General features: G+C 36.3%; 1 protein-coding gene and 2 long non-coding RNA genes across 3 annotated transcripts; 2 read left to right on the top strand and 1 right to left on the bottom strand.

The window, feature by feature from the left end:
* The first annotated feature begins 15,797 nt into the window (after window positions 1-15,797).
* LOC145564505 (uncharacterized) lies at window positions 15,798-16,468 on the top strand. Its single transcript, XR_014094846.1, has 2 exons — window positions 15,798-16,057; window positions 16,209-16,468. It is a non-coding gene; the product is annotated as an uncharacterized LOC145564505 (long non-coding RNA).
* A 1,111-nt stretch (window positions 16,469-17,579) lies between these two features.
* Window positions 17,580-18,768, bottom strand: LOC145564504 (uncharacterized). Its single transcript, XR_014094845.1, has 3 exons — window positions 18,577-18,768; window positions 18,187-18,303; window positions 17,580-17,831 (listed from the first exon to the last, which is right to left on the bottom strand). It is a non-coding gene; the product is annotated as an uncharacterized LOC145564504 (long non-coding RNA).
* A 1,488-nt stretch (window positions 18,769-20,256) lies between these two features.
* LOC145565667 (putative mitochondrial protein AtMg00310) lies at window positions 20,257-21,407 on the top strand. The gene is made up of 2 exons (XM_081625595.1): window positions 20,257-20,333; window positions 20,645-21,407. The coding sequence occupies exons 1-2, from the start codon at window positions 20,257-20,259 to the stop codon at window positions 21,405-21,407; spliced, it is 840 nt and encodes a 279-aa protein (XP_081481721.1).
* The last annotated feature ends 2,511 nt before the right edge of the window (window positions 21,408-23,918 follow it).

Genomic DNA, 23,918 nt, shown 5'->3' with positions numbered 1-23,918 from the left:
TCGTGACAAGTGATCTGCCACAACGTTCTCTGCACCCTTTTTATCCCTTATTTCAATGTTGAAGTCCTGGAGCAAGAGAACCCACCGGAGTAGCCTAGGCTTTGATTCAGCTTTGACTATCAATTACTTTAAAGCTGCATGGTCAGTAAAAACAATAACTTTAGAACCAACTAGATATGATCTAAATTTTTCTAAAGCACAAATGACAGCTAAAAACTCCTTCTCCGTAGTGGCATAGTTGACTTGAGCCTCATCCAAAGTTTTACTAGCATAGTAGATAACATGTAAAACTTTGTCCTTCCTCTGTCCAAGCACGGCTCCTAGAGCAAAATCGCTTGCATCACACATGATCTCGAAAGGAAGATTCCAATCGGGAGCACATATGATGGGTGCCGATATCAAAGCCTGCTTAATCCTGTTGAAAGACTCAAGACACTCATCGGTAAAAATAAAAGGGGCATCCTTAAGTAAAAGTTGAGTCAGTGGTTTGGCAATTTTAGAAAAATCTTTGATAAAACGGCGATAAAACCCCGCATGGCCCAAGAAACTCCTAACTCCCTTAACATTAACTGGGGGAGGTAATTGCTCAATCACTGAAATTTTAGCTTTATCTACCTGTATGCCCTTATCAGATACAATATGACCTAGGACTACTCCCTCCGTCACCATAAAGTGACACTTCTCCCAATTTAAGACCAAGTTGCATTCTTCACATCTTTTAAGGATTTTAGCTAAATTTATTAGACATGAATCAAATGAAGAACCATAGACACTAAAATCATCCATAAAGACTTCCATGATAGACTCTATGAAATCAGAAAAAATGCTCATCATGCAACGTTGAAAAGTAGCAGGTGCATTACACAAACCAAAAGGCATTCTACGATATGCAAAAGTGCCATAAGGGCATGTAAATGTTGTCTTTTCCTGATCTTCAGGGTGGATCGGAATTTGGAAAAATCCTGAATACCCATCCAGATAGCAAAAGAACTTATGGTTAGCTAACCTCTCAAGCATTTGATCAATAAAGGGGAGAGGGAAATAGTCCTTTTTAGTGGCGACATTTAATCTACGATAATCAATGCACATACGCCACCATGTAACAGTTCTAGTGGGAATTAATTCATTTTTATCATTTTTAATAACGGTCATCCCACCCTTCTTAGGAACCACTTGTACAGGACTTACCCATTTGGAGTCAGAAATAGGATAGATAATACCTGCATCAAGTAATTTCATAACCTCTTTCTTGACCACCTCTTGCATATGGGGATTCAACCTCCTCTGGGGTTGAATGCAGGGCTTGTAGTTGTCCTCTAGGTGTATCCTGTGCATACAAAAATCTGGGCTTATACCCTTGAGATCATCAATACTGTACCCTATTGCCCTTTTGTGGGTTCGGAGAACCTCTAGAAGTTGGGAAGTTTGTGGGTCATCAAGTGCAGTACTAATGATCACAGGGTGCATTTCCTGCTTATCAAGAAAAACATATTTTAAATGAGGAGGGAGAAGTTTTAGTTCAGGTTTCTTTACCTCTGCAGGTTTCGATTCCTGAACTAATTTTACTACCTTCTTATTTTCTTTGTCATCAAGTTCTTCTATGGCAAGTGCTTTCTCAATAATATCCACCTCCTTGCTCCAGATACTCGCATCATCTGCAGACAAATTACCACAAAGTATTTCTTCCAAGGGATCCCTTGCAAGAATCTGTGTCAAGCTATCATCACAAATATCATCCATTATATCAATAACATCAATCAAACAACAGTTTTCCTCAAGCATAGGACCTTTTAAAACCTTCCCTAAATTAAAAGTAATATTATCATCACCAACAGATAGGGTTAGTTTACCATTTTTAACATCTATAATGGCTCCTGCCGTATGGAGAAAAGGCCTACCTAATATAATGGGTATTTGTGTGTCCTCAGCCATGTCCAATACAACAAAATCAACAGGGATGAAAAATTTACCAACTCTAACAGGGACGTCCTCTAAAATACCTAGGGGATATTTAACAGAACGGTCTGCCATTTGCAAAGTGATATTAGTAATTTTTAAATCACCCATATTTAATTTAGCACAAACAGACGATGGCATTACACTGACAGAAGCACCCAAATCACATAATGCTTTATCTATGAAGACATTACCAATATGACAAGGGATAGAAAAACTACCAGGATCCTTTAATTTAGGAGGAGATTTATTTTGTAACAATGCACTACACTCCTCAGTAAAAGCTACAGTTTCTACCTCATTAAAGGCCCTCTTCCTAGTCAAAATATCTTTCATAAATTTAGCATATGCAGGAACCTGTGTAATAAGTTCAGTAAAAGGAACCGTTACCTGCAAATTTTTAACAACCTCCAGAAACTTACCAAACTGCTTGTCCAACTTAGTCTTTAGTTGGCGATTAGGGAATGGTAATTTGATAACTGGTGGTGCTTCCCTACTCTTCCCCTGGGGTACATCCTTCCCTAGGGTTGTACCTTGCAATGAATCATCAAAAATATTAGCATCAGGAATTTTACCCTGCAGCCCTGCAGGGGAAATTGGTACAACGGAATCAGGATTAGCAATATTAGATAATCCAGGTTCATCCTCTTTGGGCATCTGGGGCCCATCGTAGTGTGAACCACTCCTTAGGGTGATTGCATTTGCATGATCCGTAGGTTGAATTCCCTACGCTGGTAGAGCTCCCTACTGACGAGATTGAAGGGTAGAGGACAATTGTGCTATTTGGGTGTCCATGACTTTATTATGGGCTATAATAGAGTCAATCTGTTGGTCTCTACTCTCCATATGTTTTTGCATGTTGGTTAGCATTGCCCTAATTTCTGATAAAGCAGGGTCAGAAGATGTAGTAGGGGGCTGTGATGGGGGTTTCTGATTAGCTTGAGGATGGTAATATTTCTGCTGTGGAGGGGGTGCTTGTTGTGGTTGTTGTGGAGGTGGAGGATTTTGAACATTGGTGCTACGGTAAGATAGGTAGGGATGGTTCCGGTAGCCAGGATTGTAGGAATTGGAGTATGGGTTATTTTGCTTGTAAGTTTGGAAAGCATTAACTTGCTCCATTGAATTCCTGCAATCTTGTTCAAAATGACCTACACTTCCACAATTTTCACAGAAAGCATCATTAGCATTATTAGAAACAGCAGAAACATTAGCAACAGAATTAGGATTGTTAGTAGTAAGATTATCTAGTTTCTGACAAATAGAAGTAAGCTGGGCTTGCAATAAAGTGACTGAATCAACATGATGCTTGCCCTTGTTAGCAAAACCTCTAGCATTCCCATATTGGGAATTATGGATTGCCATATCTTCAATAACCTGACCTGCATCATCAACATTTAAATTCATAAATCTACCGCTAGCTGCGGAATCTAAAATTGTCCTAGATGCATTTCCTAAACCATTGTAAAAAGCTTGAATCAACTGCCACTTCGCCAAATTGTGGTGGGGACACTCCCTCTGCAGATCCTTGAATCTTTCCCAAGCTTCATATAATGCTTCATCTGCCTCTTGGGCAAAATTCTGGATAGCGCTTCTCAATAAAGCTGTTTTCTCTGCAGGGTAATATTTATTATAAAAATTCAACGCAAGAGTCTCCCAGTTAGTAATACCAAGTGCAGCTCTATTCAAACCATTAAACCACAATTTAGCTTTTCCACATAAAGAAAAGGGAAAAAGAATCTCCCTGATTTGATCCTGCGTTACCCCATTCTGCCTAATAGTATTGCAGTATTGACAGAAATCTGCAATGTGAAGATTAGGATCTTCACCCTTTGCTCCACTGAATTGCTTTCTTTCTATCATCGTTATGAACTGGGGCTTGATCTCGAACTGGACTCCCTCGAGGTCGGGCGTAGGAGAAAGATGTGGAAAATCCGTCAGCGATGGTTGCGAATAATCGCTAAGCTTGCGAGGTGGAGGTGGTGGTGGTGTACCCATCTCTAGTTCTGAATCAGAAGAATACTCTGAATCACTAGAAGTAGGTAATGGATTTCTAGGAATATTATTACTCCCAGAGTCTGCTGAGATCTGCCTGTAGAAATTCTTCTGCCTATGAAACGAGCGTTCGATCTCAGGATCGAATGGAATGTAACCTGATCTGGAACACCTGGGCATAAACAAAGAACTAAAAAGACAGATATTAGAACTACCTCAAAGAACTAATGTCCTTTGAGGCAAAAGGGAAAAATAATCTAAACTACAAAAACAATTAGAAATAAAAATAAAACCGTATCCCCGGCAACGGCGCCAAATTTTGACAGGCTAAAGTCGTATCACCTAATCAAAAGTAATTACCTAAGTCCTCTAACTAAAGTAGATAGGGAAGTAGGGTCGAATCCACAGGGAAACTGGTCTTTCTATTCCTAATTAATTATTATAATCCAAATTATTAAAGTAACCAATATTTGTTGTGATTATAAACTATACTACGAAGATTATGAGTAAAGAGAATAATTAAGGAAGAAATCAATAATAATAAAGCCTAGGGCATAGGTTCACTAATAAACAATATTCCAGGGTAAAACACAATAATCAATCATCAATGCATTAATTAATCAGATCATAAAGGGCTTTCGCTACGTATTACAATCACATAATTAATTTACCGGTATTAAATCTCATCTCTCGAATCTCGACCTAACCATTTATAAATTAATCTGCCTATTGAAACTAAGCCTAAACATCAATTCTCATCTCTCGAATCTCGAATCAATATTGCTAAACTCATACAATTAAACCTGGCCAAATCTAATTGCATAGCATATAAACAATCAATAGGAAATCAGTTAAGCATTAATGATCAACAATCATAAATTACCCTTTCATATTATTTATTAGATCCCCAAAAACCCTAGAAGGAAAACTACTCAGACATAATTAAAATTAAGCAAAACATAATAATTAAACAAGACATGAAAGAAAAATAGAATGAATAAAATACTGAGATTAATTAAGAGAGAAATCGTACCAAGACGGCGGAATTACAATAGAGTTGAGGAACAAGAAAGAGAATAAAAGTCTAGAGAGAGAAAGTTGAGTAGAGAGAAGGAAGAGAATAAAAACTAGAGTAAGAGAATTATATAGAAAAATCTACAATTTTGTCTCCTAAAATTGCATTAATACTAAGCAAGAAGATTTCCGCTAAAACAAAAGTAAAACGGAAAACTAAACTCCCTAAAGAAAACACGCGCCCGGTCGGGCAGTGGCTCGCCCGACCGGGCCCGCCTCCCTTGCCTTAGATATCTTCTCGCGCCCGGTCGAGCGCGTGATCCGGGCGCGGGTCCCTTCAAGGTAATGCTCTGCCCCGCCCGGCCGGGCGCGCCTTCGGGCGGAGCTCTAGTGGTCCGGGCGAGGCTTCTTGGGCCTCAAGGCTCTTCCTTGGGCTCACCAACTTGGCCCAAACGCCTCATATCTCCAAAACTGAGCCCTTAGTCACCGATTTGCTACCTCCAATCGGTCTTGGGCTATCGAACGTGGTCGCGGTCTTTCAATACTTGTAGATGCTCCTCGAAAAACCCGGGAAAATGCTCCAAGTACGCAAATTCCTACAAAACTCAAGCAAAACTACCAAAGCACTGGAAAACACAAATCAGTAATAAAAGTGGCTCGTAGGAGCCAAAAACACTACTAATTACGACCAAGGGACGGGGATAAATATATATATAAAATGAACACATCAGCCAACTCATAAGTTGAGAGTATATCAAGCACTCTATCAGTTTCTTCTTCATTAACCCGTACAAAAAGGAGGCTATCATCCGCAAAAAACAAATGAGAAATTGGTTCAACATGTCTACCAATCTTGATACCATGGATGACCTGTTTTTTCTCTGCATCTCGAAGGAGAGCAGATAATCCTTCGGCACACATAATAAATAAAAAAGGGGATAAAGGATCACCTTGTCGTAATCCCCTACTTGATTTGAACCCTCGTGAAGGTTGTCCATTCACCAAAACATCAAAAGAGGCAGTTAAGACACACTTCATAATATTGTTCACAATAAGCTCCGGGAGTCCAAATTTTCTCATCATTTTTTCCAGAAAATCTCATTCAACTCTGTCGTATGCTTTACTCATATCCAATTTCAACCCCAAATAGCCCTTCTTTCCTGTCTTCTTTTTCCTCAAATAATGGAAACATTCATATGCTACCAAAATATCATCTGTGATTAATCTACCCGAAACAAAGCCACTCTAAGACTCACTAATAATCGAGGGTAGAACATTCTTAAGTCTGTTAGCTAAAACTTTTGAAACTATTTTATACAGAACATTGCACAGACTAATAGGTCTATAATCAACAGGAGACTCACATTCTTTTTTTTCGGAATTAAAACTACATGAGTCTGATTAATAGAGCCTATATCACCTCCATTATTAAGAATATTAAGGGTATGATTAATCACGTCATCACCAACCACATTCCAGAATTTTTGAAAAAAGATTGCGGACATACCATTGGGACCGGGTGCCTTAGTGGGATGCATTTGGAAGAGCTCATTACGGACCTCTTCGCCTTTAAAAGGAGCAGCAAGATCAGAATATTGCAATTCTGATATCTTCGAATCCACTTTGTCTACAACAGTTGCGGTTTCCCCTTGACCCCCTGTCGCAAATAACTCCTCAAAATGCTTCACAAACACTTCTTCTATCTGCTCTTCTTCGTCATACACATTTTCGGCTCCATCCTTTATTTCTCGAATGTGATTTCTTTCCTTTCGTTGACTAGATTTCTGATGGATGTATTTTTATCCCCCCATCTAAGCCAATCTTGTCTACTCCTTTGTTTCCAAAACAAATCTTCTCTACTCTCTAATTCATCCATTCTATCATCAAGAGCTCGCATCTGGGCAATTATATCATCAGTTTGTTCTTCTTTCATCAAAGTCTTCATTCATTCAACTCCTTAATAAAGTCACCAAATTATTCCGACTCCACGCACTCAAGTTCAAAGAAGTATGGGCAATATTTGAACATAAATCACCCTCCCCATCCCAAGTATCAGTAACAATATCCCCACACGACTCATCCCTTAACCACATTTCTTCAAACCTATATTTTTTCCTCTTTTTTTTTCTTTTTTTTTCTTTCCTATTCCCTCACTTATACACAACAAAATTGGGATGTGGTCGGATTTCCGCTTTGATAAATGAGTCACAAATGAGCCCGAGAATCTTTCCTTCCATGCTCTATTGGCCAAGAATCGATCAAGACACTCTTGGACATTTCGCTCCCCTCCTCGATTATTAGTCCATGTAAAGTTATGCCCGATAAAACCCAAATCCTCAAGCTCACACAAGTCTACTGCCCTTCTCAGAATATCTGCCTCCACCAAGTTAAACTCCCTCCCTCCTTTTTTTTCACATGACATAAGCATCAGATTCAAGTCACCACCACAAACCCAAGGCCCGCCAAAACTGTTATGAAGGTGTTCACGAAGGGAGCCTGTTTTGTGTTTATTTTCGTCCTCCAGGAAGCCATACAAGCCAGTGAATCTCCACCCTTCATTCGGCTTTAAGTTCACCCATGAGTCAATATGGTTCAAAGAGTATGATAAGATTTCGACATCAATCGTATCCTTCCACATTAAAGCTAGACCCCCACTTTGCTTTCTTCCTTCACCTACACAACTCACTGCCAACAAATTGTTAAAATTTGTTTTATTTTTTATTTTCTCCATCTCATGACACTTCAATCTTATTTCCGACAAAAACATAACTTGGGGTTTTTCAAGAAAAGCAACATTTTTTAACGCATTAACCGCCGAGGTATTCCCCAAACCTCTACAATTCCAACATAGGATGTAACTCATTGATCACCGAGAGCCCAAGTAGTGGGGCCCGCCACATTGTTTGTGAGAAAATCAGTCTTGCGTTTCTTGTTTTGGTCCATATCAGTGTCATCATCCACCATCATCTCATCCTCTCCCCCCACTTCTTCCTTTACTCCCCTTTTACTCCCTGCCAACTTCTTTTCCCCTACCTCACGTTTTTTCTCCTCTAAGGAGCACTACCTTTCTGAGCTTTCTTTCATGCACATCATCAGATTTATACTCGCCAGGCGCTATGGTTTTTTTTTCAAGGAGTAGTTATTGTGACTTTTGTGAATTCAATAATTTTCATGCTAAATAGTAGAGTAGTGATAGACCACTACCAGAGTACCAGGTTGGGCCCATAACAGATTACCTGGGGCAAAAATGTGATTTCACGTATTACTTACCCATATTGTAAAATGTAGTCTCTTTCCTCTCAATAACAGAATTCAACACTAAAGCCATAAGTTTGTGTCTCTCGTTTTTAAGTTATGTTTTTTGGGTGGTTTCCGATGATTTTTAACGGAGGTAGTGGCGTGTTTTTGGATTTCGACCGAGGTAGTAGTTGGTGGGGTGGGTTTCTTGCTGTCGGAGGTGAAGGTGTGGTGGGCGGAGGTTTAGCCGACAGTAGGAGCTATCCATGGAGGTGGGGAAAGGGTTTAAGGGAGGAAGAAGATGAAGAGGAAAGGTAAAAAAAGGAAAAGAAAAAAAATTTTATATTGTGGTATTGGGTAGAAGAACCCATACCTGGTAGTTATGTTAAGAGTTAATAATTTCAATATAGTGTGAATGTCCACACTTTAGTTTCATACTTTCTTCATTGCAATTAATGTATAGTCAACCTTATTGTCATCCCCTAATATTATAACCCACAATGAAATGGTAACTAGTGTGTGGCCCGGGCAATGTCCCGGGTTGCTAGTTTATACTTGTTGGTTTCGAGTTTAAGTCTTGCTATAAACATTTTTTAGTTGTCAAACTCAATCATTACATAATGAAAACAAATAGTATAAAATAACACCAATTAACTTATCTAAGTTAACTATAATTTTGTTGGATAAAAAAACACAATTAATAAATAGCTAAGATGGTAAGACTTGTAACTTAAGACTTGTTGGTCATGAGTTCAAGTCTTGTTATAAGCATTTTTTAAATGCAAATTAAACCTAATACATGTTGTGAAGGTGACATGTCATGTTTATAGTGACATGTGGCACATATTGCTGACATGTCAAACTTAAAAAGGTGACACGTGGAACATATTCTGTTTTAGGAACGCTTTTTAATATACAAGTAACATGAGACTTGTCACTATTAACAAGTAGCATGGGACATTACCAAAATCAAATATTTATATATTAATATATAAGTGACAGTGCTGCACTCAATTTAACACTCCTTTGGCTTTTTTTTGATACCTAAAGGTGTAGTATAAGCCATACCCACTTGGCCACCTCCCACTGGATTTATAATATCTTGTGGGTTTGAGATATGGGTATGAAAATTAATACTTTGTTAAACAAGTACAAGGTATAGGTTTTATCCATTCTAAACTCACCTTTTTTTTCTGAAATCTTCTAAACTCATACCTTATACCTGAGTCTGCTTATCTCCAACTCAATTACTTGAACCAAACATTCCCTTAGAGCTTTCTCCGACAGAACTCCCACATCTTCAGTTTCCCAACTTCACTCCCCAATAAGAAAAGAATAAATAAAAAAGGAATGGTAGAATAAAGAACTCGAAGTATGGTATTGTTGTACAAGTATGAAACTTTTTTGCTGATAGTAGTGAATAAAAGAGCCAAGTTTCTTGAATTGGCTGAGGTTGATGACAATGGCCAATTCCCAAGGGCTGGGACCATTACATACCAGTCTATCACCCGCCAAGTCCAAGAAAATTAGGGTTGCTTTTGGTCCTTAGACTCCCTACTGTACCCTAGTTACTTGGTACACTTTGGCCATGTAAGCCATTTAACGATGATTTCAATCTGGTCCTGCCAGACCTTGCTCTAAGTCCCTTTCAGTCACGGCCGTTAATGATAATTGAAATTATTGTGATCCTTATGTAGTTAAAGAGCATTTTCCTTAAACAATCAAGCTTGATTTTTTTTTTCCTTTTTCCAAAACGTGCATAATGCAAACCGCTTAGTACTTCAGTTCCAATTGTCCAGTTGGTGACTAAATGCTTAACTAAATGCTTAAACACTCTGACAAGATTCTCCTCTATCAACTTAGTTGAATTGCTTGAAGGTCTATTTTCCCCTTCCACCTATGCTATGTTGCTTTAAGAAGAATGATGTTACTCTTGACTCTGATCAAACTGAATGTTAGCCATCCATATCCAGCAGTCAATAACATCATTGAAATCTCTTAAATTTACTGAAACTTAGCCTGATAAAAAATGATGCTTTCTTTTTGGAAGTAAGGATATTTGTGAAAAGTTCCTCAATTGGATACCATACTATCTATGGTGACATCTATTATTAAACCCTTACCATATCGTAAAAGTCCATGTTGTAGCAGTTGTAGCAATTCTTATTTCAATCATTATGTCCTATCATGGTGGTATTTTCTACTCACATTTTGTGACAAAATAACAGTACAACTGTTCAGAAACCATTCCCAATACTCTTGTTGATTTTGCATCATCAAATATTGAAATTTGTTGGCTTACCCTTGCTATTGTTTTTTGAGCAAATGTTATTCTATATGTTATTCTTGATTTGTCTCCTCAGAGTTGAACGTTCTTGCAAACATTTTTCTATACAGGTGAAGCGAATGGTTGTGGCTACATTAGCTGAAACTGGTATGAATCTTGCAGATCATGTTATTGAAGAAATCATCACCAAGGTGCGACATCAACCCCTCCCTCCCTCTTTTTTCCCCTTTAAAAATTTTGGTTCTTAGGTACTTTTAAAATATTGTTCTATTGTCATTTAGGTTAGGCTGTGTATTTATTAAGGTGTAATATCCCGTATTTTAAACCCGTTTAATTATATACTAATCAAATTTATTAATTTAATTATGTCCGATCTCTTTCCAAAGTATTTTAAATAATATATAAATATGTTTTTAGATACATTATTTAACTTGTAAATATATGATTTAACGGAAATAATAATTACATTTATAAAATATTTTATATTTATACGTATGAGTTAAGCCGGAAATGTAATACTCGAAAATCATATTTTTACTTTGAGTACTTCTTTGCTCCAAGTCAAAGGACTCAAGTCCATTTCTTACTCCTAAAGCATGACCAAAGTCACAAAATTCCTTTACAAGCTTGAAATACTTGACCTCCAAGTTGTTGACATCATACATGATGTCAATAACATGACCTCATAAACTTCTTTTACAAGATTGAATACTTGACCCCCAAGTTCTCAAAGTCTATAAATAGAACCAAAGTTCAGCCACTTTAAGCCAAAAGCCTCTTAAAGCTCCATCCTTCTTTTCTTCTTTCTTCCTCCCATTTTTGTACTACTTCATCCTGTATATGTTCCAGGCCATTTTTCAGCCATTTCTGATCATTTTTAGCATTTTGCTGTTTGACACAAAGTTGTTCCTCTCGAAAAATCCTTGAGGTTAGGCTCATGAATCGCCCAATTCGGAGTTATATACAATGAGATACGGCCTCTGCAAAATCTGATACCTTCTTTTCAACGTGAACCTTCTCGTGAGCTTCGCTACTTTAGATTGTTTTGCGGTTAGTCTTCTAAAACTAATATCTATTTCTAATTCATGATTTTTATAAGGTTTTATATTTGTTTTAAATAGTCCATATGATGTTTATTTTGGAGATAGTTTATGGTAGTAAATTTAGGTGGAATAGTTGTAAAAAGTCAAGATAATTGTTCATGCACAACTAGTCTAGGGTCGTTATTTAATGGCTTGTGTTCATGGGTTGAATAGTTTTTAATTAGGATTATTGGTTCCTTGTAGGGGGAATTTCAAGTTCGAGATTAAAGAATTTTGTGTTTATTGCAAAAGATCAAGGTACGTACTCGTGGCTAGATCTTTAAATGTGTGATTTTATACAAAAGTGTTTTGTGTTTTGAATGATGAATTATGTTTGAATACTGAACAAGGATTTATGAATGTTCATGAAATAAATATTGTGAAATGTTTTATTGTTTGATCTTTGGAAATAATTTCTGTAACACCCCGACCCCAAACAAATTAGGGAGGGACCTATTGTCACGAAATGCGCATCGAGGGCCAACAACTGTCCTCACAGACCAACACAAGTCCTTCCGGCGCATTTTGTCCTCACTCATGCGCACCCCGGGAAAACTTCTTAGGAGGTCACCCATCCCAAGACTACTCCCAGCCAAGCACGCTTAACTATGGAGTATTTTTTAGAATATGGGCTCCCTAAAAGGAAGATGCATCTTGTTGATATGAGTAGTATATCAAACTCCTTTTAAAGCAATCATGAGGGGTATTACATACACCCCCACTTGAGAACGGCAACGCCCTCGTTGCGCCTGGAAAGCTAGGGACTCCAATATTACGCCTAATGGCAACTGGGTAGCCAAAGTGTTACATCCAGTCTGGCTATGGCCATATGGCCCCAGAATTCTCCCCCGCTAGGCGACTGACATAGGATTAATTATCCACGGTCAGCACACGGTCGCAGGGTTGCTCTGATACCATTTGTAACACCCCGACCCCAAACAAATTAGGGAGGGGCCTATTGTCACGAAATGCGCATCGAGGGCCAACAACTGTCCCCACAAACCAACACAAGTCCTTTCGGCGCATTTTGTCCTCACTCATGCGCACCCCTGAAAAACTTCCCAGGAGGTCACCCATCCCAAGACTACTCCCAGCCAAGCACGCTTAACTAAGGAGTATTCTTAGCATATGAGCTCCCTAAAAGGAAGATGCATCTTGTTGATATGAGTAGTATATCAAACTCCTTTAAAGCAATCATGAGGGGTATTACATACACCCCCACTTGAGAACGGCAACGCCCCCGTTGCGCCTAGAAGCCTGAGGACTCCAGTATTACGCCTAACGGCAACTGGGTAGCCAAAGTGTTACATCCAGTCTGGCTATGGCCATATGGCCCCAAAATTCTCCCCCGCTAGACGACTGACATAGGATCAATTATCCACGGTCAGCACGCGGTCGCAAGGTTGCTCTGATACCATTTGTAACACCCCGACCCCAAACAAATTAGGGAGGGGCCTATTGTCACGAAATGCGCATCGAGGGCCAACAACTGTCCCCACAAACCAACACAAGTCCTTCCGGCGCATTTTGTCCTCACTCATGCGCACCCCGGGAAAACTTCCCAGGAGGTCACCCATCCCAAGACTACTCCCAACCAAGCACGCTTAACTAAGGAGTATTCTTAGCATATGAGTATTCTTGTTGATATGAGTAGTATATCTGAGCGCGGGGAAATTATGTTGTTGACTAACCTCCTCACGGCCAAATAAAATTTATTATAATCCTAAACTAACCCCTAAACAAGTCTAGTGGTAAGTTCGGAGTCGAACCACAAGGAACGGTAATGTTGGATTGTTCTCGATCTAATGCTTAAGCTACGCCGAAGTCGGTTTATGGATAGTGGACACTACAACTACACTAACACACATATAAAGATCAAGATATTACAAAGTTTACTAGGGACAAAGATCCACTTTGAACAATTAACAAGTTAATGGGAATCGATTTGATAATCAATCATGCAAAGAAAGAATTAAAATGGGAATTAATTACAATCAAGAGCAATCTCTCAAATTCCTAGCCTAGATCCCTCATTGACTAGGTGCATAGAAGAAATTTACCCAAAATGCAATCAAATATATAAATTCTAATTCACAATCCCTTGTCAAACTAGAACTAACATGCAATTAAGTTTGCTATCTTGGGAGATCAATCCAATCTAAAACAAACAACATGCCATCATCAATTCAATCAATTTAATCACACAATTATCATCAAATTTATCTCAAATAACTCAATTAACCATAACAAAGCTTCACTCAACACCTAGTAGAAGGAAATCTACTCAAACATGATTAACAAAGCAATTAATAAAGCATAAAGAGAGAAGAGAGTAAGAAATGCTCATTGATATAAAATGGAGATCTTCAAATCATCAAATTCCTCCTTTGATTATCCAAAATCCATGAAAACCATTGTTTCTCTCACTTTCTCTCTCCAAAATTTGAGAGTTTCTCTCTCTAAAAACCTAAAACTACTGAAAAATATGAATTCCCTCTCTAAAATGAGCAAAAAATCTATTTATAGCCCTTACTAAATTGCCTAGGAAGCTCCGCAAAAAGTTGAGCAGCGCGTAAAGGAGCGGGCGTGTAGGAGGTGGAGCGCCCGCTCCAGGTGCCGGAGCGGGCGTGCAGAAGGTTGGAGCGCCCGCTCCAAATCTGGAGGAAACAATCTGTTTTTTTATTTTGGATTTCCAGTGAGGAGCGGGCGTGCAGAATTTGAAGCACCCGCTCCTGGTGGTGGAGTGCCCGCTCCAAGAACCGGAGCGTCCACTCCTCTCGGACTGGGCAAACTGCTCAGCTTCAAATGAGCATATCTCCCACGTTTTACATCGGAATTGAGCATATGACCTGTCGTTGGAAAGCTCTCGAGATAAGCTTTCATCTCCAATTGGAATCGCCCCAAAATGTTTTGTAGATCAAAAGATATAGGCGTTTAAAGTATGATCTTTGCAAATCAAGTGCACATTTCTTCATTACTTGTTCTTTTATGTTTTATATTTCTTCAATCTTGAGCAATGAACTTATCCAACTGTTCCTAAACATAAGAGTAAACCAATAAAATTTAATCTAATGTCATGAGCCACCAAAATATGCAAGAAAAGCTAAAATTGAGCAATAACGACATTTCACACACAAACATGACAAATGTAGTAAAACGTTATTAAAACCAAGTAAAAAGATAGAAAAACTATGAAAAACTAACTAGAAAACTCCTAAAAATAGCGACATAAATGACACTTATCAATATCAAACTCCTTTAAAGCAATCATGAGAGGTATTACAATTTCAATGTTCTAAAAGTTGTTTATACACATACTTGAATTCAAATTCATTTTAAAGAACAATTGTTATTGAAATCCCATACATGGGAATTGGAAGGTTGATTTATCAAAAATATATATTGGATTTTTATGACTCCCACTATGCGGAGATAAAATTGAAGACTATGGACTATGTATGACCTAGTCTTTTCCCTTGATAGCACTATGTAAGGAGTTACTAGCTTGGGAGGTGTGCACACTTAGGTGGAAAAATGATTTGTGAAATGAGGATTGAATCCATGCTATCCGAACTATTTTTGGAAATTTATTGATTTCAGAAATTGATATGTTTTAATATGAGAATTTCTATTCACGAGTGGTTTAAATCAATTGTGATTGATTAAAGTCGAAACTTTCGAAAGCATGTTTAATTAACTAAATTGATTTTACATGTCTAGCATTTGTATGTACTTAGCATTTTGGCTAATATGTATTTCTCCTTTGTTTTGGCTTGACCCTACTTATCATTAATGATGAGTAGATAGGTGATGGAGATCAGAAGACGTGAATTAAATGCTGCATTGGGGACGATGGGCGGTGATCACCTAGTTAAATGTAGTAGACATAGTATCAGTGTTTTAGTTACTTCAAAAGTGTTTCAAAACTATTACTATTATTATTAATAAAGGATAAGTATTTTTCTTCCGCTGCAAGTCTCTGTTAAGCCTTACGTAATCACGTGGCGGTAATATCCCTAAGTTACTCTCTAATTCATGTTTTATAGTAATTATTATTAAAGAGTAATTTGGGGGTGTTACATAAGGATAGAATCAAAATAAATCAGGTTTCAATTTCATTTTCCTTTGTTTGATTCCTTGATAGAAGGGAAGTGGAAACAAAGGGATGGAAGGGAGTTGTGGAGGAAGTTGTAATCCCTTGTGAGCAATGTGTTAACCGAAATGTTTTCTACCCTTGGGAAACTATTTACAACTAAACAATTTTTCCTTTTACCCCTTTATAAATTAGGTGACAAATTTATGTGCTTAAAGAAGTTCGTGTAGACTTTAGTGTTTGACTTGTTGGGACTATAACTAATTCATTATTCGTCGTGCAGACCTTTGCTGAAATAGATACCAAACAAGATGGTAAGATTGACAAAGAAGAATGGAGAACCCTTGTTTACTGACATCCTTCACTGCTGAAGAACATGACCCTTCAATATTTGCAGTAAGTCCACTCAATTGCTAGACTCATAAATCATAATACTATGAATCTATGATGGTCCCTTAACTTCAAGGAAAGAAGATTTTCAATTTTGATTGCTGGATAGCAGAATTGTCATTTTTTTTTCCTGATGTTCTTATTTGTTTTTTGGCAGGGAAATTACAATTACGTTTTCGAGCTTTGTGTTCCATTCTCAAGTTGATGATACTTGAGTTCCATTCAAGTTTTGATCTTTGGATCGTTTCATCTGTTGATTTATTAATTGATTTTGCTTTTACCAGACAAATATTCAGCATGGTTTTTTTTCTTTTATGGAACCCTTTTGTACAAACTACAGAGGTTTGAAAGAATTGCTTCATATACATTATGAATTATGATTAGCTTTTAAATAATGTAATCTCTTTCTTTTGCGTACTTTTTTCTCATTTGTCTTTCTTCACTACTACGTATTAACTTTGTTTTCTACTCGTGAGAACGGAACCATCATTCATTGACCTTATATGTTGATCCAAGCTAAAGCAACTACCATGTTTGTAGAATTTTCTCATTTTAGAAAAGTAGGGCCTGCCCTTCCCCTTCCCCTCGCACAAGATATCGAAAAATCATTTTACCAAGGATTTTTGGTGACAAGGTTGGAATTTAAGATACACCATATCACCATATCACCATATCTTCCTTGTGTTTCTTGTCATCTATGTTGTTCATCCTTTGTTGTGCCCGTGACTAGTTTGGTACAAATGTACTGTAAAATTTTAGGAGTAATTCTAATTAAAGAATGGTATATATAATAATTTCATACATTGATCGCATGTCATGTAGCATACACCATCACATTGTATAGAATTAAAGACCGGATTATCACTTTTAAAATTCTTTAAATTTAATTTTTCATTGTCTTTATGAAATAACACGGTGAACTGAATAACACATATTGTATATTTTACAAATTTTGTTGTACCAAACGTGCGTATTCTTGAATTCCCTCCTTACACCATCGCTTATATAAACTTCATCTCCTATAAATTGTGAGTGTAATTTGGAAAAAAAAAAGACCGATTCACGATCCTTCAAATAATCAGAAGCTTTTATCAAATTATGTTTTCGGTTTGGATCTTGTTGTTTACTTACGAATACAACCTGAAATACATTGATGAATTAGAATTGAGACCACAATATCAAACAAAAATCAAATCGGATATCTGATCCATATTTAGGCCTACAAGAAAACATGAATAAGTTTACCAATTGACAAATATTTACATGGACTTGCACCTTTGTCATTTCTTCATTATTATTAGATCCAATTTTTTTTTGAAGTTCAGTTTCCAAAATAGGACAAAGAGAATGATACCAAAGTCACTAAAATGACAAATCTAGCATTTACAAATTATACTATAATTATTTACAATTTAACAAATTACGTAAATTATATTTTATATATATATATATATATATATATATATATATATATATATATATATATATATATAGTGTATGATTATTGATCATGGTAACTAGATGTTGTTAAAGAGTCTCAACATGATTAATCTATTAGTGTATAATTTTTTCTATTAGTTGTCCTATATGTAGTTTTATTCGTATCCATATGCAAATAGCCAAAAACTAGTTATTCATAATATGGAGTACCTGCTTAAATTTGTAGTACTCTAGAGCTAACTTTGCCATGGCAGCATATAACTCAAGATTGACTTGAAGATTCTCTTTAAGCCGACTAGTAGAACGGTCAACAAATTTGGGAGTGCTGCTGTATAAGACACTATAACAATAACAAAGAAACAACAAAAGTATTAATTAGCCAGACCAACTAACCCCATATATATAAAAGCAAAGCTAATCATGCATGAATAAGCTAGAATAATCAAGTGCATGGGTTAGAAAATGCAATAAATAATACCACCGTACCGATGAGTAACAGTAGACAATGGAAATTCAGCAATTGAAACTGGAGACAAGTCATCAGAATTGCAATAGGATTAAACAAACAACATACATACATACATACATACAATTGGACAAGATATATACACACATAATATAATAGTGAGTAGAGTATAAAAATAATGGATAATAACGTAGAAGGTAGTAGGTTAGGGGCCTAGTGGCTTGCTTACGAGCGAGAGTCAGAGTCGGGGTTGGAGGAGAGCATGTGGCAATCAGTAGCCAAGTTTGGCCAGTAGGCTACCGGGATGTCGCAACAAGGTGGTTTTGGTTCCTTTTTCTCCACAAGTCTGTGAATTTCTTGCAAAAGAGCATTTGAGGGTTTAAAACTGTGTGTGTGGATTCAATAATAATATAATTAAAACAACAACAACAACAACCAAACAACAAATAATAATAATATAATATAATAATAAAGGGGAGGGAAAACAACAACAATAATTAAAATAAATAGTTGCATAAAGTATATTCCTTCACTCATTTATTATAACTGACTCATCCATAAGATTATAAAGTAGTACGGAGTAATAATAATAAGAAGAAGAAAGAAGACTGACTCTAACCGTATATTATTGGGCGTTTAAACCATTGAATTGGACGACTTCGCTTCCGTTTTGGGAAACCAGAGGGTACATGTTGCCTAATTACCCTGCGAGACCGCAGCGTGTATATAGTACCGGTACTTGTACCAGTAGAAGTACTAGCAGAAAGGTCACCACTTTTTCCACCTCCTTCTTCAATCCACGACATCATTCTCACCTAGATCATTAAAAAAATTATAAATATTTTGCATAATGGAATAAAGTACAACAACAACACAAATAATACGAAACAACCAGATGGATATCATATGTATGTATGTATTTGTATATATATATTAATTTACTTATATACAAACATTGCATAGTGAAAATATGTTAATAACTTCATTGTTTATAAGGTGGGGAGAAAGAAAAAAAAAAGTATTCAATGTTAAAATAATCATAAAATAAAATTCTTTGATCTACAATTTACAATATGTGAAATTTGAACTTTGGCCTTTGGGTGCAAAGGATTAGAGCCTTAAAAGACACACATCGCACAGATTTTTTTTTTGGGGGGGAGGGGGGGTGGGGAGGATGAGATAAGATAATGAGTTGGAGTACTTTAGACTTTAGAGTGACAATGTGTTAGACTTGTTCGTGAATAATTCAAACTTGGCTCGATCAAAACTTCACTTCTAATTCTCAACTCATCATTATCGAGCAAACTTAAATGAACTCAAGTCAAGCTCATCGCACTTCGGATTAGCTCCTCTGAAAATTCTTTGTATTTACAACCATTTGTGAGATAAGAGTCATTAAACCACCATCTGTTTTTTTTTCCTCCCCAAACTCTATTCTATTATTCTTAAAAGGACAAGAAATAAATAAATTTAAAAGAAAAAAAAATTCTAATTTCTCATCATTCTAAAGACTAGTTGTTCAATCTGAAGCTGACCCATGTCATTATGGAACCTATTCTTTCCAACAATGCCCTCAGTTTTGGCATGAAGTACACCACCATAGTCTTGCATTGCCATTATCATCATACCATGATGATCGTTGGTCAATTGAGTTCAGTGGGCTTTGAGGTGATATTGGATTCTCATTTATATGACTATGATTAATGTAGTTATGATTATAATAATGATCATTGTTACGAGTATGAGCTGCTACTATGTAGTTGGACAACTTTGAGTGCTCTCTTTTTCTCAACATTCATTAGACGTTTCTTACTTTTCCCCATTGTTTCCAACCAACAATAGCAATTTTCAAAAAAAACCAACACACAAAACCAATATACCAAGCAAATAGCCACAATGTCAACTTGAAACAATTGACAACAATAAGATAGTCCAATATGTAATACCCAACAACACTTGTAGTAATAAACACTATCAATGAAATTCATGAATCAAAACCAACAATCCACAAACTCCTGAAGGAAAATTCAATTACTCCAATGGTGAAGCAAAGATTCGAACTTTACCTTGTGTAGCCAGAAGGACCTCCAAAACAACCAATGTAGTGAGAATAATCGCTTGTTGATGATCGATTCGGCTATTGTTTTGAACCTCGAATTTCACCAAATTGGGCAAACCCTAATTTCTAGGGCTTTATGAAGATTAATGGTGTTTATGGTGATTCTAATATGATTGTTGAGAAGGAGAAGGATGATAAATGTTTTGGAGGTATTGAATTTGTGGAAGATGAGATATAATTATGTGGAAAAACAAGAAAGAGGAAGAGAAGAGGGGAGAGATGCAGCTTGGGTATGTGCTTGTTGTTGTACATCCAAGGTTATTGATATTAATTCACTCACGGTTTTCGTTTTTGGAGAGTAATGTAACGGGGCTCGTGGGGCCCAATGTTAACCATACCTGACTTACGTTGGGTTCTACTTTATGTATTTTATGTGAGTGTATAATATTGGAATATAGGCTTACGGTTTCCGTTTTTAGAGAGTAAGTGTAGAGCTTTTGTAGTACAAAGTATATTGGAAGTTTTGTTTCCTCCATAAAGATTCTAGTTTTCATTGTAACATTGTAACCTTAATTTAAACTTCAATTGAATTGGTGAAAGGGAAAATTATGTCTTGGGTTCATTGCAGGCTTTCTGAAAATGCCAAATTAATTCTTATTAATTCAGTCTTGTTGGGGATAACGGCTCACGTTATGAAGCCTTTTAAGATTCCTCTAGCAACCGCAAATAAAATAGATTCCCTGATCACTAGGTTCAGGTGGGCAAAAGGTGGTGATAAAGGAATTCATTGGGTTAAAAAGAAGATCGTTCAATTGCCAAAAGAAATGGGAGGTTTGGGTATTCGAGCTATTTCCACCTATAATGATGCACTCCTCTTCAAGCAAATTCTTAGAATGCATTCTAATCATTCTCTTCTGGCGGCTAAAGTCTATAATGCTAGCTATAAGTGTGTTCTATGCCCAAAGGCTATTCTGGGTTCTGTTCCAGCCTCTTTTTCCTGGGCTAGGAGTTCTATGCATCACCTGTCTCTAAAGATGAAAAAAGGTTTTGCGTGGAAAGTTGGTTCTGGGAAGGATATTCTAGCAACCATCTCTAAATGGGTTCATAATTCCGTTTCGGTGGTTAACTCAAACCAAAACTTGAGAGACAGTTCAAAATGGAGAGTTAATGAATTTATCAATCAGCAGTCTCGGTCATGGAAGGTTGATTTGATCAGACAACGTTTTGAGTGGGAAAGTGCTAGGAATATTCTGTCCATTGATCTGCCGCAGGGAGAAGAAGATGAATTCTTATATTGGCCCTGGCATGCCTCGGGCTCTTACACTATTAAATCTAGTTATGCTTTCCTTGCTGGTCTCACTGGAATTAAAGAACCTGACCATAGGAAATAGACTTTTAATTTTTATAAAATTATCTGGCGATTGGAAATCCCCCCAAAATGGATTCTTTTTCTTTGGAAATTAGTCAATAATGGGATTTCAGTCAGGAAGAATCTTACAATTCAAGGGTTGTTCCAGCATGGTTTATATGACTACTGTGATTCGGAAGAGGAAGATACTTTACACCTCTTTCGTAATTGTTCTATAGCAAGGTTTGTTTGGACTAACTGCCAAATACTGGGCTATCAAAATTTCAATGGGTCTAATTCTTTTAAGAATTGGATCCAAAGCAATATCCTGCTGTTTTATAGTCAGGATGGAGTTGGAAGCTGGCGTGTACAACATTTCGTGGCGAATCTCTGGTCTTTGTGGGCTACAAGGAACAAGCGAATTTTTTAGGGAGACAATGGCTATCTACACTCTTTCTTCATAAATTTTAATCTAGCACTCTTACTTGTCCAAGATTTTAATAAACTCGATCCTAGGACCTTGGGGAGTTGGACAGTTATTGATCAGGATGCACATCCTCCTCCAGGGTTTCTTCAGGTTAATTTGGGCTTGGTTTCTCACCTTCTTTGTTATGAAACAACTCCTAAACCATTTACTATTCGAGTACATGGGTCATGGCACAAATCGTCAAAATTGTATGGTACAGGTTGGACAATCACTCTTTCTGATTAAAGGGAGATAGATGCGGGGGGTATGTCTGGTATTGCTTCCTCGGCCTTCCATGCTGAGGGTCTGGCTTGCTTTTCAGCTATGACCTGGGCTCGACAAAATGGATATGTATCCATACAACTATATACTGACTTTGCTATGTTAATCTACTCGTTGTGCAAAGAAGATGTTTTATCAATGGACCTCTTCTAGATAGTCAAGGAAATCCAAAGGATAGGTAAGCATTTTCAACACTGCGTCTTCTTAAAGGTCGGTAGAGAAGAAGTCAACCGCTCTCACCAGCTTGCAAATCAATGCCGTCAGACTGTTTCATGTTTTGCTACTTCTATTCCTTTTGATGTTTTTTAAATTTTTCTTTCTGTTTTCTAGTTATTTTGTGTATTCTGCTGTTGTCAATATATATATATATATATATATATATATATATATATATATATATATATATATATAAATGAATACAATGCAAATTCTTTTCTGTGAATTTATTTTCAGGAGCAATTTGTTGTCACTTATCAGAGACCAATAACTGCATCAATTTTTAAAGTAAGGAAATCCATAGGAAGACTTTATGCATCAATAATTATAGTGAGAAATGTAGTATGGAATAGAGTTAATACAACTATACAAGGGGCACTCTAATTCTATTGAGTGTATGGAATATGGAATATATGTCCACCGTTAAGCAACATGTGATTAAGTGATGTCATATAACTTTCCCACTAGGCTTGGGATGTGTTGGTAAAAGAACTAAGATAAGAAATAAAATGAGTACAAGAATATTTAGAAGACTTTCCTCCCGAGTGGAACAATTAAAAGCTTAGATAGATCATAGATGGTCTAAATATACTCTCAAAATAGATAAGACAAAATTAACCGGTGAAAGTATCATGTACATCAATTAAATGTACTAATCAGTATTTACAAAGAGAAAATACAATGTTTATTCAAAAAAAAAATAAAATAAAAAATGTAAGGTTATATTTTCGATGGAGCCCCAACAGGTAATCATTTTAATAAACACTAGTTTAGGTCCCGTGCCATGTACAGTAATTTTCAGTGTTATATCAACTTACAACTATTTTGATCAATAAAAAAAAATTGTCAAAAATTAGTGTGAATTAAACTACCGAAACATTTACTAAAAATGAAACAGTCATGAAAAAACCGATTAGCTAAATATGTACATTAAAGTTAAGCATTTGAACATATACTTGTTTTTTGCATTTTTGTGCGGTATTGTTAAAGTGTTATTCTTCTTGTTAACTAATTGAAAATTTTGAAAGTTATGTAATAACCTTGCGAATAAATTTTCCACATTATTAAAATCACTCTATTATTTCAACCAAAATCGTGCAACCTAAAATAATATTATTACATATCATTTGATTCATTTCGACAACATATTATTTTTTATTCAACTTTTCTCCTGATATGAACTCTAATTAGAGATCAATATATTTAAATTATATTTTGATAGTATTTTATATAATAGTTAATATATTGGTTATCAAGGTAATTTACTTAACAAAAATAAGTACTAAAAATCTTATGTTGATAATCTACTATGTATATGATATTTCTCCTTATTGTAATCTTTCTATAATTAAAGATCTAGATATTTTTTTTTTTTTACAATTAAGGTTACTTATATTTTAGTAAACTTTTTTTACCTCATTAAACTTTACTTAAAAGAATCTTTTCTCCAAGGAAATAAAAGAAAATAAAAAATATATTTGAGGATAGACCAGATTGATGATTATTGATGGGTTTGATAAAGTTGTATTATTTCCATATTTAAATTACACCAATTTCTTTGAAAAAGTTGTTAATCAAATAGTAAAAAAA

The sequence above is a fragment of the Chenopodium album genome, chromosome 10, assembly GCF_948465745.1.
Source record: "Chenopodium album chromosome 10, dcCheAlbu1.1, whole genome shotgun sequence".
In the NCBI taxonomy this organism is placed as follows: Eukaryota; Viridiplantae; Streptophyta; class Magnoliopsida; order Caryophyllales; family Amaranthaceae; genus Chenopodium; species Chenopodium album.
Note: the sequence above shows the minus strand (reverse complement) of the source record. Positions and strands in the feature narration are given on the sequence as shown.